Here is a 14,878-nt window from a genome sequence, read left to right on the forward strand (position 1 = left end):
TGTGATTTTTGGCCAAACCATTAAGAAGTTATAAGCCAATGGATACAATAGTTGCCATCGCACCTTCGGTGCTTGGCCCCTAAATATATCTGCAAGCAGCAATTAAGGGGCCAAGCACAATCAGAGACAAAATAGGGACCTAAGAATGTCATGGAGAGGCAGACCAACTGCAACAATTAATAATTAAATAATGATACAAAGTTTTGTTCAAATATGTCAAAGCTTGGCACAGATACAGCCTCAGATGCAGTTTGGCATCTTTCCAGCAAATTCGTTGATGCGTTAAACAAAAAACGTTTCATATATCAACATGAAATTCATAAGTTTTTGTCAGCATGATCTGAAGATGATCCGAGTTCAAATTGGTGACAATTGGACTAACGGTCTAGGAGTTAAAAAAAAAAAAAAAAAGGTTTCCAACATGAATCTAAATGGCGAACAAGAAGTTCGGTCAGTTTTGACATAATTGGTATCTACAGTTGCAATCGAAATTATTGATCCCCCTTGACCTACAAGACATTTTGCTGCAGATAACAACATTTTGTGAAAGCAACTCAAAGGGATCAGTACACTAAGTTTATTAATACACATTTCAGTAATTCTGAGAACATAAGTTGATGAATAATGAAAGAAAATCAAATTGGCTCTAAACGTTCATGTACAAAATGATTCAACCCCTAAATGTAGAATTCTACACCTCTCTACTGCAATCTTAGCCCATTCCTCACCTCAAAAAGCTCTCAGATCACTGATAATCTTTGGTTTTAACTTTGCCACTGCTTTCTTTAAGTTCAACCAAATATTTTCATTGAGAATTAAATCTGGAGACTGAACAGGCCTCTCAAGAACATTCTATGACTGAACCCTGAACCAAGAATAAGTAGATTTGGATGTATACTTTGGCATGATTGTCCTGCAGGAAAGGCCTTTGATCACTAGCTTCAGTCTTAGGACCAAAGGCGTCACAATTTTTGTCAAAATTACCTAATACTTAAAAAAAAATCCATGATGTCCTTTATACTGTCATGATTTTCACTTCCTGCTACAGTAAACCAACCCAATAACAGGACTGGTTTGACGATGGAGATAGTTTTCTTCTGCTCGTAAGTTTTGCCATTTTTGCACCAGACATACCGCTGATCCATACGCCCAAAAATTTTCAGTTTGGCCACATCACTCCATTAAAATATTCTTCCAGAACTCCACATGTCTATCCAAATTCCTTTTAGCACATTCAAGTACAAGTCTTTTTGTTCTTCTTGGTCAAGAGTGGTATTTGGCAAGATGCCTCAACATGAAAGCCATATTTGTCTAGTGTTTATCCTATACACTGCATTGAAATGTTTTTCCTCCTTTCGTCGGGTCATCTTGCAAGTCTTTGGCTGTACATTGCAGGTTTATCTCAGTTGCTCTGACCAAACATTTTATGATATTGTGCTTTTTTTTTGTTCAACACCCTCAAGAGGTTTTCTGGTACAACACACTTTAAACTAGGGAATAAGGCTGCCAGCTGTGTCTCTATGAACTTGTAATGTCTTAGAAATGTTCACGTAGCCTTAGACTTTCTAATATAATAAAAATATTTCTTCTCTATAGCTTTTGTGAGAGCTCTGTGGACTTTACCATATTTGCTACTTAACTTCAGCACATGCATGGGCTAAATGTATGTATTCGTAACAGCCCAAGCTAATTCTGTTTTTTTTTTATAATAGGGTTTTAATAGAAAATAATTGTGTTCCCTACCATAAAAATAAGTCACTTAAAACTGCAATAGGGGTTGAATAATTATGACAGCTGTGTTATTAAAAAATCCTATAATTCAAAAACATTATATACTGACATCATCACTTTTAATATGCCAGCAAACTGTTGTAAATGCAATTTTTATAAAGTCCTGGATCTTCAGAAGCTTGTATTTGTAAAGTACTGCAGTCTTTGGGGGCTTGAATAATTTTGATTGCAACTGTATGTTCTCGCCATGACCCAAAGAATATATCAAGACCAGTTTCATTACAATAGGCTAATTTAAACAAAAGTTATTACAATATTTTTTTAACTTTTGACCACAAGGTGTCAGGGCATGGGGCCGAAGCACATACCAAGTTTCGTAATGATACGTCAATGTGTTTGTAATATACAGCATTTTACAACAAAATGTCTGACATGGAAAACTGGGTATGGTTCGACTCGAAAGACCAGTTTTGAGATTTTTGGCCAAACCATTGAGAAGTTATAAGCAAAAATAGCCATTTTTTGTATCTCCTGATCACTTTGTGATACTGTACCAAAACACTGCAGGTAGCCTCAGGTCATGCTTTTTATCACACATACCAACTTTGGTCTTAATACGCCAAACCGTTGTGGAGATATAGGCTTACATCCATTTTTCCGTGCTTTTCATAGAATTCGTTTGCACGTTATTCGAGAACAGTTTGACAAAACAACTTGAATTCCATGAATTTTTGCCAGCATTTTTTGAAGATGATCTGAGCCAATTTTTGCGAAAATCAGACAAACCGTCTAGGATGAGTTCGAAAAAGTAGAAAAAGAATATTGATTCTGTGCCTTATTAGCAAAAACATGAGTGAAGATTTGGACAAGTGGTGGCGCTAGAGAGTTTTAGTTAGAGACTCCAAATTTGCTATGGTTAATGTTTCGACTGTTCTCTATCAGTGTGCCAAATTTCACAACTTTCCCACAAGCGGTCCTATGGGCTGCCATAGACTCAATGGCGGAAGAAACGGTAGAAGAATAATAATAAGAACGCCAACAGATACAATAGGTGCCTTCAAACATTTTGTGCTTGGCCCTTAATACATTACATTTAAGGTACAACAGGGCTGAAGGCACCCCCTAAGGAAAAAAAGAGTGCTTTTCACTTGGCCCAAAGTGTATGATTGGAGAAAAATACATGCGTATTTGTTGAACATTTATGGAGCAACCGATTTGTTTAAAAATCTTATAAATGGATGAGGTGGCCAGGGAGTCCTTTTACCCCACACATGGGGTAAAGGGCACACAATATTACTACAAACACTTTAGCTAAAATAATGTTTTTTTTAATAATGAGGTAAATACTTGTTCAAAACGATCACTTTAGCAAAGTTCGTACTATTTTCTGATAATTATTTATATATACTGTCATTAAAGTATGTTAATATTATGGGGTGTGCGATATTGACAAAAAATGATATCTCTAAAATAATACCGATAATGGCAATTAGATGATTTTTAAAGAAATAAAAATAGATTTTATGGGCATTTTAACCTTTAAAAAGCCATTTTTGTAAAGGTGTGCATTATCTTTTTAGTCAAATTCTTAGACATTTGGGCTGTAACCAAATGAGTGTTTAAATGTGACCCTGGACCACAAAACCAGTCTTAAGTCGCTGGGGTATATTTGTAGCAAGAGCCAAAAATACATTGCATGGGTCAAAATTTTTGATTTTTCTTTTATGCCAAAAATCATTAAGAAATTAAGTAAAGTTCATGTTCCATGAAGATTTTTTGTAAAATTCCTACTGTAAACATATCAAAATGTAATTTTTGATTTGTAATATGCATTGTTAAGAACCTAATTTGGACAACTTTAAAGGTGATTTTCTCAGTCTTTTTGATTTTTTTGCATCCTCAGATATTGTCCGATCCTAACAAACCATATATCAATAGAAAGCTTATTTATTGAGCTTTCATATGATGTATAAATCTCAGTTTTGTCAAATTTAACCTTATGACTGGTTTTGTGGTCCAGGGTCACAAATGACACTGCTACTCATTAAGATACTCTGCAAATAGTGAACGAAGACGCTGGTGCCACACCATGGACAGATAAAACACAACACAAGTCAGAAATGGAGGTAGGTGGTTAAAGTTCACAATTGTTAACCATGTTTCTCCAGGGAGATTATCTCTCTAATAAGTTCACGGCATCATTTTAGAAACAGATTCCACTGACTTTCTTCTTTCTATCCCATTAAAAATACTTCACTTCCAATTAGGTGATGATGTAAGACCAGTCCTCCTTTTCTCTGTCAGGATGTCATATTTTCCAGGCAATAATTAACCCTGTGGGGCTGAGTAATGACGACGTTTTACTATCAGCGTGTAAGAGATGGAATAGGGTGTGAACGTGATTTCCCACAGAATAAACTTTATATAACTCACATCTTCTGATTACTATATCCCAGTTATGGTTGTAATCACTCACACTAGTGGGAATATTAACTTTCATTGACATTGAAACTATTCATTAACTAAATGATAGAGGTTATCTGACTGATATTGCCGAGCGAGGTTGTTGATGAGAAAACCCTTTAAAATTTACCACAGTTATCACCATTTCAGGCAAAATATCATAGTCATTTTTGCCGATGCTGATGGTCAATTAATTAACCACATAGAGACAATGAGTTGCATAATCCTTAAACGTTTTTCTTGCCAAAACAAAGCCTGGATATAACTAAAATAGCCTAACTGTGTTTGTAATGTTTGTAAATGTTTTGTTTTATTTACTGGTATTTTAACCTATGTTATTCGTTATTTTATTATGCAGTTTAATAAAAAAATATATATATTTCTAACAAATTTAAATATACAAAAAATATTAAATACATATATATAGATATATTTTAAAATATATTTGAGCTTTTTTAAACATTTAAAATGTATCTGTTTTAAATTTTAATTACTGAATAATTGAAAAATTAAGATTTTTATGTATTTGTAATTTTTATGCCTTTTCTGCTCACCAAGGTGGCATTTATTTGATTAAAAATGCTGTAAAGACAGCAAAATAGTGAAATATTGATACTATTGTTATTAATTTACAATAATTCTCTTCTATTTAAATATATTTTAAAATATAATTTATTTTTGTGAGTCAAAGCTGAATGTTCAGCATCCAGTCTTCTAAAAAAAAAACAAATATTACAATTAAATTAAAGTTAAATCCAAATACAAACAAACCCCCAAAAAACAAAATAGTAATACTGAAACTACAGCTAAAATTAAAATGTTACAAATACAAATATATAAAAACGAATAAAATATTACAATTAAAACTGAAAAAAGTCTAATAGAAATATAAGAAAACTGATTAAAAAAAACACACACAAACTTAAATTAAAAATAAAACGTAAAAATTAAAAGGGACAACAAACCAATCAGTAATGTTTTGCATTGTTTGTTATTTTATTTTTTACTTTTTACTTTTATTTATTTAAATCTATTTGAGCTTTTTTCCTTCTTTTTTTATGCATCAGTTTTAAATTTAAACTACTGGTCAAACATTTTGAATAATTTGTGTGTTTGAAATAAGCATTTTCTTCTCACCAAGGTTGCATTTGTTTGATTAAAAATGTAGTAAAAAGAATAAAATATTATTACTATTTATAATAACCATTTTCTATTTGAATACATTTTAAAATGTAATTTATTCCTGTGAGTCAAATCTGAATTTTTCAGTCTTTATTGTCTCACGATCCTTCAGAAATCATTCTAAATGGTGATTTGCCACTCTAAAATATTTTCTTCCTTAATATTTTTGCTGATTTTGTTATTCCTGCGAGTCTTATTTTATTCACCTCTAAATTGTTTTATTATAATGATAATTTTATATTTTTTATTTTTATTATTTTTATTATTATTATTATTATTATATATTAGTTATATTATAATATATCAAAATAAGAATATTTTTAACAAATGTAAATAGAATATGAAATACACAGAAATATAAAAAATTATATAATATATATATATATATATATATATATATATATATATATATATATATATATATATTACTATTACATATTTTATTACTATTTATATTAACTCTTTTCTATTTGAAAATATTTTTAAATGTAATTTATTCCCGAGTCAAATCTGAATCTTTCAGTCTTCAGTGTCACATGATCCTTCAGAAATCATTCTAATATGCTGATTTGCCACTCAACAAGCTTTTTTTTTTTTTTTTTTATATTTTTGTTAAAACACCAAACATTTGTCCAGTAGTGTGTATATAAAGCACCTAGCATTGCATGTAAAATAAATTCATATCTACTATTGATCAGTTCATGCATTTCCAAAAAACTGAACCCATGACCTTTAGCGTTGCTGGCGACGTGCTACTGGTTTTTCAGCATCTTATTCCATATTTTAAGATGCCAAGTCAAGCTACATGAGTTATAAGGAGTGGTAAGAAGGCAGAATTTGTGGTTACCATGATGGCATGAGCTCACCTTCTGCCATAGAGCTTCTCTGGAGGCCAGACTGGAACAGGCCGCCACAAACCAGCAGTTTCCCAGCTGCCCCTGGTTCAGGTCATGAGCGCTGATCCCATTCACAAACAAGTGTGGGTCTTCACACAGATCCTGTTACAACAGACAGACAGACAGACAAAGAGATTCTCATGATTCACAGATGCATTCAATAGAGTCCAGTTACAGAAGGACCGCAGGGCGGTGTGTTTCTGTCACCTGTTATTAATCCGGACATGTTTTCTTGTTCTTGCTTAACCCGTTTAGTGTGTCATTGAGGATTTTAAATGTTCATTAATGTTCTAACTAATTTTTAAGATTACTATAAGGGTTAGTTTTTTCCTAAATTCAACAAACATGTTTTATCTGATTTTTCTGGTTAAAAGTCAACATCAAATTAAAGATATTCAAACAGAGACTTGAAGTGATGAGCATCTGCACGTTTCATGCGGCCTACATGACATCAGCAGAAAATGAAAGTCATTTCAGAGAGTGAGTTCACATTTTGATGGCCGATAACAACTATATTTGCTTTGCAACAGCATGCATTGATGAATCATGCACAATCAGGAATGTGAATCAATAATAGGGTCAATTTAGCAAAGGTTGGGATTTAATTAAATACAATGCATTTATGCACATATGGGAATGCAACGTGCGCCATCATTTCATCTGTTTTTAAGGAGAAATGATTATATAGGGATTATATAGGGATAAAGTTTAAGAGCTTCCTGTGGTTTTCTGAAAAATAAGATTGATGTTAATGTTTGAAAATGAAAAGCTTAAGATATAATATTTGATGTTGTTGTTGTTGTTGTTATAATAAACAAACAAAATTAATTATGGTGTTTTATATGTTAATATTAGTTATATTTTATTGTTAGTAAAATTATTATTGTTTTTATTATTATTATTATTATTATTATCATTATATTTACAAGGAAATTGTTTTATTACAATGGTTTTTAAATAAAATTTTATTTGAATAAAAAAGTCAATATTAAATAATTATATTATAATATATTAAAATATTATTATTACTATTATATTAAATATTTATTATTATTATTATTATTATTATTATTATTATTATATTGAAGTTAATAATAGTACCGCAATTATAATTATATTACAATTTAATATTGGTTATAATATAATATTAGTATACATGCTGTATTATTATTTATATTTTATTTACCTCAAAATGAAGAAATTATTTTATTATAAAGGTAATTTTATATTTTGCAAAATATTTATTATTGTTATTATTATCAATATCATTATTACTATTATTATTATTACTACTACTATTTTATTGTTCTTAATAAGTATAATAACAAAACAATAAAAACACTATTAATTATAGGATTTAATATTGGTTATATTATAATATTATAGTAAACATACTATATAATTATTTTATTTACAGCAAAATGGTTTTATTATAATTTTAATTTTATATTTTCAAATTGATTATTATTATTATTATTATTATTAATCAATCATCATTATTCTTATTATTTATATTGCTGTTAATAATAACAACAACAACAACAACAACAACAACAACAAAAATAATAAATCAATATTAATTATATTATGATTTAATATTGGTTACATTATAATATTAGTATTATTTTATTTACAGCCAAATTGTTTTATTACAATAGTAATTTTATATTTTGCTAAATATTATTGTTGCTATTATTATTATTAATCATCGTCATCATCACAAAAAAAAGTAACATTATTTTATAGCCATATTGATATTACATAATGTATAATTAATATTATATATTAAATTATGAAAAAAAATTAAGGCCAATTTTAGCATTCATACATAGCAAACATTTTTCTTAAGGCTTTAAAAAAAAAAAAAATAATAATAATAATAAAAATGTAAAGAGAAAATAAATCGATTTTATTCTATTTTTTTACCACGAATCCTTCAACCCTAAATGAAACACAACACTACACATGCTTTCTCCATCCCCACCTTTACTCAACACAACATCTAGTATTATTTCAGAAATAAAACAACAGCTGCAGTGAGGAAGAGCTGCTTCATGTGACAATCATGAGTGAATGTCTGATTTGCCACCGGCCCGACTTAACAAAACAGACTTCTGCTTCAGCAAACAGCATAAACGCTGCCGGTTTCTTGTGGGCGGAAGATTGCATTGCACTTGTTCAACTACATTGTGTTCACATGCCTGAACAGAACACCTTCATTCATGATGGACGGCGAAACAGGGAGTGTCCCGAATACATGAAGCAATGCTCCCTAAATACAAACACAATGCTCTTTGTGACCATTCTAGTGGTGTTTACTACTGAGCATACTTAGTATTAAGCTTAGGGGTGTAACGTTTGTGTTTCTGACATGAGTCTGTTGAAGAGATGTGCGCTGGTACTTTACCAAGTGACCAAATGCACTCTTTTTACCTGAAAAAAAAACTGATAATCTAGATAAAATCACTGTGCAAACACTAGATTAAGCAAGCTTTAAGCTTGTCTAACAATGACAGCCCACTCAAGGATTACTTAAAATCTCATGCATATTTAACTAGTTAATGGATTGCAAAAAGATTTTTTTTCCCAGAGCCTTTAATGCAGTGGATTCAAGAGGTTTTGGACTTGTTTTGTGTAATGAGCTCTAGCTAAATGCTGCTGGAAAGACTCTGAAAACAACACATTTCATACTGTACAAATTAGATTAAATTGACATTTAGATGGATTTTTTATTTATTATTTATTGGTTATAATATATCACAATTATCATTATTGTTATTGTTATTATTATTATCATCATCATCATCATATAACATTATTATGATTATATTGTTCATAAAAATAAATGTTGTATAAAATGTATAAAATATTATTGTTGTTAATTAATAATAATTATTATTAATAATAATTAAGATTATTTATTATTGTTATTATGTTATTTATTGTTATTGATAATAATAATAATAATAATAATAATAATGAAGAATGATAAACATTACATTTTTTATATATTTTAATGATATATTTCAGTTCAATTTTAATATTAGTGAAATAATAATAATAATAAAAAAAAAATTATTATTATTATTATTATTATTACTACTACCATTTATTAGTTATATTATAATACTACACTATTATTATATTTTATTATTAGTTTATAATAATAATAATAACACTTTTATTTAATTTATATTTTAATTGTGTCTTTTTTTATTTAAATATTAGTCCAATTATTTTTATTATTAAAATTATTATTATTATTATTATTATATTTTATTATTATTACTACTATTATTTATTATTTATATTATAATATACTACAATTATTATTATTATTTATTATTATTATTATTATTATTATTTATTAGCTACATTACATTTATTATTTTTATTATTATTATTTGTTGTTGATAATAATAATAATAATAATAATAATAATATGCTTTTATTATTTATTATTTATAATACGTTACAATTATTATTATTATTAGATTATTTATAGTTGTTAATAAAAATAAAACGAACAACATTTTTATTTTAATTTTATATTTTAATATTAGTGAAATTATTATTATTCTATTTTAGTATTATTTATTACTATTACTATTATTTATTAGTTATATTACGCTATTATTATTATTATTATATTGCTATTAATAATAATCCAATATTAATTATAATTTTTCATTTAAACGACCTTGTGCTCTAAAGGCTTGTGCTTAAATTGTGCTTATTAATTTCTGAAGATGTGCCATACATTGTGGTCTGTAAGATATTTTATTTAGCAAGGATGTATTAAATTGATCAAAAGTGACAATAAAAGGCATTTATAACGTTACAAAAGATTTCTATTTCAAATAAATGCTGTACATTTGAACTTTCTATTCATCAAAAAAAAAAAACTTTCAAACAAAACTTTTTCATGGTTTCTGCAAAAATTAAGCAACAAAACTTTTTTTAACATTGATAACCATAAGAAATGTTTCTTTAAGAGCAAATCAACATCTTCGAATGATTTCTGAAGGACCATGTGACTCTGAAGACTGCAGTTGTAATGCTGAAAATTATTTTAAATTGTAATAATATTTCACATTATCACCGATTATACTGTATATTTGATCAAATAACTGCAGCCTTAGTGAGCATAAAAACTGTTATATTGTGAAATATGAATTTTCAGAATCATACGCAGTCTTCAGAAATCATTTTAAAATCATTCTGATTTATCATCAATTATGGAAAGAGTTGTGCTGCTTAATATTTTAATATAGTCATTTTAATATAGGATTCTTTCATGAATAAAACTTTAAAATAAACAGAATTTATTTAAAATAGAAATCTTTTGTACTGCTGTGTGCATCCTGGCTCAGGTTTATTTATATGCTACAAAAACATATTTATTTATCAAACACAAGACTCCAGTTATGACAGCTTCAGGAAACCATTCCTGTACACAAACCTTTACTCCTGCACATTTCTAAACAATAACCATTATAATCTTTGGCCAAGTATAATATCATCAAGCCTGTGACCGTATGAAGAGGTTATTGTTTTAACTATAAACACATTTATCTGGCATCAGTTTAAACACAGAGGTAACACGTGGTGTCCAGTTACACAAGATCTACGGCCAGAAGAGCCACACCTTTCATACACACAGATCAGATATGATTAATGACCATATGCAGGCTGTTTGGTGATGGATTCAATCTTAGAAACCATAAAATCAAACGATTAAAGTGCATTATTGGTTACGAAAGGGCACTAATTATCAAGTCTTTGGATGAATCAGTGATGTTTGGTAACTACTGCTTTTGCTCATACTTTAAGTTCATATTTTAAATTAAGTTTAAGTGTTAAATAATCAGATTCATGAAATGGATGATAAAATAATTTGTTGTATTATTACTTATTTAATAATTCAACAGGAAAAATAATATGCAATAAAAAGTTTCATACTTTAATCCTGAACTTTGAGTGTTAAATTATTAAATTTATTAAATAAACCTGATTCTAAAACAATTTGTTTAATAATAAAATAGGGAAAATATACAAATATCAAGTTTCATGTTTCAATTTTGAATTTTATGTGTTAAATTATCAGATTTATTAAATAAACCTGATTCTAAAACAATTTATTTAATAATAAAATATACCAAAAAAAATCAAGTTTCATACTTTAATCTTAAATTTTAAGTGTTAAATTATCAGATTTATTAAATAAACCTGATTCTAAAACAATTTATTTAATAATAAAATATACAAAAAATAAAGTTTCATACTTTAATCTTGAATTTTAAGTGTTAAATTATCAGATTTATTAAATAAACCTGATTCTAAAACAATTTATTTAATAATAAAATATACAAAAAAAATAAAGTTTCATACTTTAATCTTGAAGTTTAAGTGTTAAATTATCAGATTTATTAAATAAACCTGACTCCAAAACAATTTGTTTAATAATAAAATAGGGAAAATATCAAGTTTATACTTCAGTCTTGAATTTTAAGTGTTAAATTATCAGATTTATTAAATAAACCTGATTCTAAAACAATTTATTTAATAATAAAATATACAAAAAAATAAAGTTTCATACATTAATCTTGAAGTTTAAGTGTTAAATTATCAGATTTATTAAATAAACCTGATTCTAAAACAATTTATTTAATAATAAAATATACAAAAAAATAAAGTTTCATACTTTAATCTTGAAGTTTAAGTGTTAAATTATCAGATTTATTAAATAAACCTGATTCTAAAACAATTTATTTAATAATAATATACAAAAAATAAAGTTTCATACTTTAATCTTGAATTTTAAGTGTTAAATTATCAGATTTATTAAATAAACCTGATTCTAAAACAATTTATTTAATAATAAAATATACAAAAAATAAAGTTTCCTACTTTAATCTTGAATTTTAAGTGTTAAATTATCAGATTTATTATATAAACCTGACTCCAAAACAATTTGTTTAATAATAAAATAGGGAAAATATCAAGTTTATACTTCAGTTTTGAATTTTAAGTGTTAAATTATCAGATTTATTAAATAAACCTGATTCTAAAACAATTTATTTAATAATAAAATATACAAAAAAATAAAGTTTCACACTTTAATCTTGAATTTTAAGTGTTAAATTATCAGATTTATTATATAAACCTGACTCCAAAACAATTTATTTAATAATAATATACAAAAAATAAAGTTTCATACTTTAATCTTGAATTTTAAGTGTTAAATTATCAGATTTATTAAATAAACCTGATTCTAAAACAATTTATTTAATAATAAAATATACAAAAAAATAAAGTTTCATACTTTAATCTTGAATTTTAAGTGTTAAATTATCAGATTTATTAAATAAACCTGATTCTAAAACAATTTATTTAATAATAAAATATACAAAAAAAATAAAGTTTCATACTTTAATCTTGAAGTTTAAGTGTTAAATTATCAGATTTATTAAATAAACCTGATTCTAAAACAATTTATTTAATAATAAAATAGGGAAAATATCAAGTTTATACTTCAGTTTTGAATTTTAAGTGTTAAATTATCAGATTTATTAAATAAACCTGATTCTAAAACAATTTATTTAATAATAAAATAGTAAGAAAAATATACAAATATCAAGTTTATACTTCAGTCTTGAATTTTAAGTGTTAAATTATCAGATTTATTAAATAAACCTGACTCTAAAACAATTTATTTAATAATAAAATATACAAATATCAAGTTTCATACTTCAATCTTAAATGTTATATTTTAAATTATTCGATTATATAAACCTGATTCTAAAACAATTTGTTTAATAAAAAAATAGGGAAAATATATACAGTACATATCAAGTTTCATACCTCAATCTTGAAATTTAAATGTTAAATGATCAGATTCATTATATAAACCAGATTATAAAATAATTAGTTTAATAATAAAACAGGGAAAATATACAAATATCAAGTTTCTTACTTCAATCCTAGATTAAGTATTAAAAAAAATCTGATTTATGAGATAAATCTGATTATAAAAAAATTTGATGTAATAATAAAATAGAGAAAACAGACCAAAATAAATCTTCAAGCTGCAATCCTGAACTTCAGATGCTGAATTATTAGATTTATGAAATAAATCAAATTATAATTGTATAAAATGGAAAAAGTCTACTATTTAAAAATAAGTATAATAAAGCAAGTTTCACACTTTAATCTGGAACTTTAAGTATTAAATTATCAGATTTTTTTTTTAACAAATCTAATTAAATATTTAGATTTATGTAATACAATAGGGAAAATAGACCAATATTATGTTTCATACTTTCTGAACTTTAAGTGCTAAATGGTCAAGCTTATGAAATAATAAATTGTATAAACCAATTTATGTTTCAATGCGGAAGTAAGCCGTTTTCTGTGAATGTGCAAGACTTGCGGTTCATTATCCGCAATAAGGAAATAATGAGAAGAATAACAAAGTGCAGTAAACGGTAAAACAATTTGCACTAGTGTGTTCATAATTAAAATGACACATTAAAATAATACAGTAAGACACAGCAGTTGATCTTACGGGAAAAGTAAGGTGGATAAAATAATTAGGTATATTTAATAATACAGTATGAAAAACACAAATGCAACAACGGAGTCACGTCATTTGCATGAGCAGAGTTTGCATCTACAAATCTGTGATTTTTTCTTACCTTTGGTCTCTTCCAGGTGACTCTTCCAATGCGGTTTCCGTGATAGAAGAGCGACTTGTCCACAGCGGGGAAGACGGGGTCTTCAAACAGAGTCTTGTTCTGCTGGCACTGTTTCCTCAGGGCTGAAAACTGCTGCCCTTCAAACGGCTTCACTGACGAGAACATCCTGCAGTCTGGAAAGACACAAAGAGAAGATCGTAATGCAGAACCCTTCTGTGGGTTATTGACCTCGCTGATGGGATCGGTTTACTGCAACATCCCTCGCACTCGCCTGATCTGTTCCAGTGAGATTTCAGAGGAAAACGGATGTGATTCAGAACAAGAACTGAGTAATAGCTGTCATTTAAATAATAGAGCAAAAAGGATAATGTTTCAGATGTGTTTCTCTGGTTTGAATAACATCCAACACAGTTTGAAATTAAAGGAATAGCTCACCCAAAAATGAAAATGTCCTCACCCTATAGCCATCTGAGATTTAGATGAGTTTGTTTCTCCATTAGATTAAGAGAAATGCAGGATTACATCACTTGCTCACAAATGGAGCTTCTGAAGTGAATGGGTGCCGTCAGAATGAGAGTCCAAACAGCTGATGAAAACATCACAATAATCCACACCGCTCCAGTCCATCAGTTAACATTTTGTGAAGACAAAAGCTGTTTGTTTGTAAGAAACAAATCCATCAAGACATTTTTTCAAACCATCGCTTTTGACCAGTTCATAATCCATAACGTTTCCTTCAGTGAAAAATTCAATCTCCTGCTGTCCTCTTACATCAAAATCTCATGTTGTTTTGTTGATTTTGATGTTTATAGAGTTTTTTTGGCTTGTAAATGGTGCTTGATCTGTGCATATTTCTCTCCTGATTCAGACCAGATGACTTTTTCACTGGACAAATCAATATTACGCAAA

At 27.6% G+C, this 14,878-nt stretch overlaps 1 protein-coding gene across 1 annotated transcript in view; it reads right to left on the reverse strand.

The window, feature by feature from the left end:
- Window positions 1-14,878, reverse strand: part of capn5a (calpain 5a) — a 46,236-nt gene that overhangs the window by 25,162 nt on the left and 6,196 nt on the right. Inside the window, exons 2-3 of the mRNA XM_073850074.1 lie at window positions 13,970-14,142; window positions 6,243-6,374 (exon numbers count right to left, since the gene is read on the reverse strand). Of these exons, the coding sequence (XP_073706175.1) occupies window positions 6,243-6,374; window positions 13,970-14,134 (297 nt within the window). The 5' untranslated portion in view covers window positions 14,135-14,142. The remainder of the gene's footprint in view (window positions 1-6,242; window positions 6,375-13,969; window positions 14,143-14,878) is intronic.

This window comes from Garra rufa, chromosome 11 (assembly GCF_049309525.1).
Source record: "Garra rufa chromosome 11, GarRuf1.0, whole genome shotgun sequence".
Lineage (NCBI taxonomy): Eukaryota > Metazoa > Chordata > Actinopteri > Cypriniformes > Cyprinidae > Garra > Garra rufa.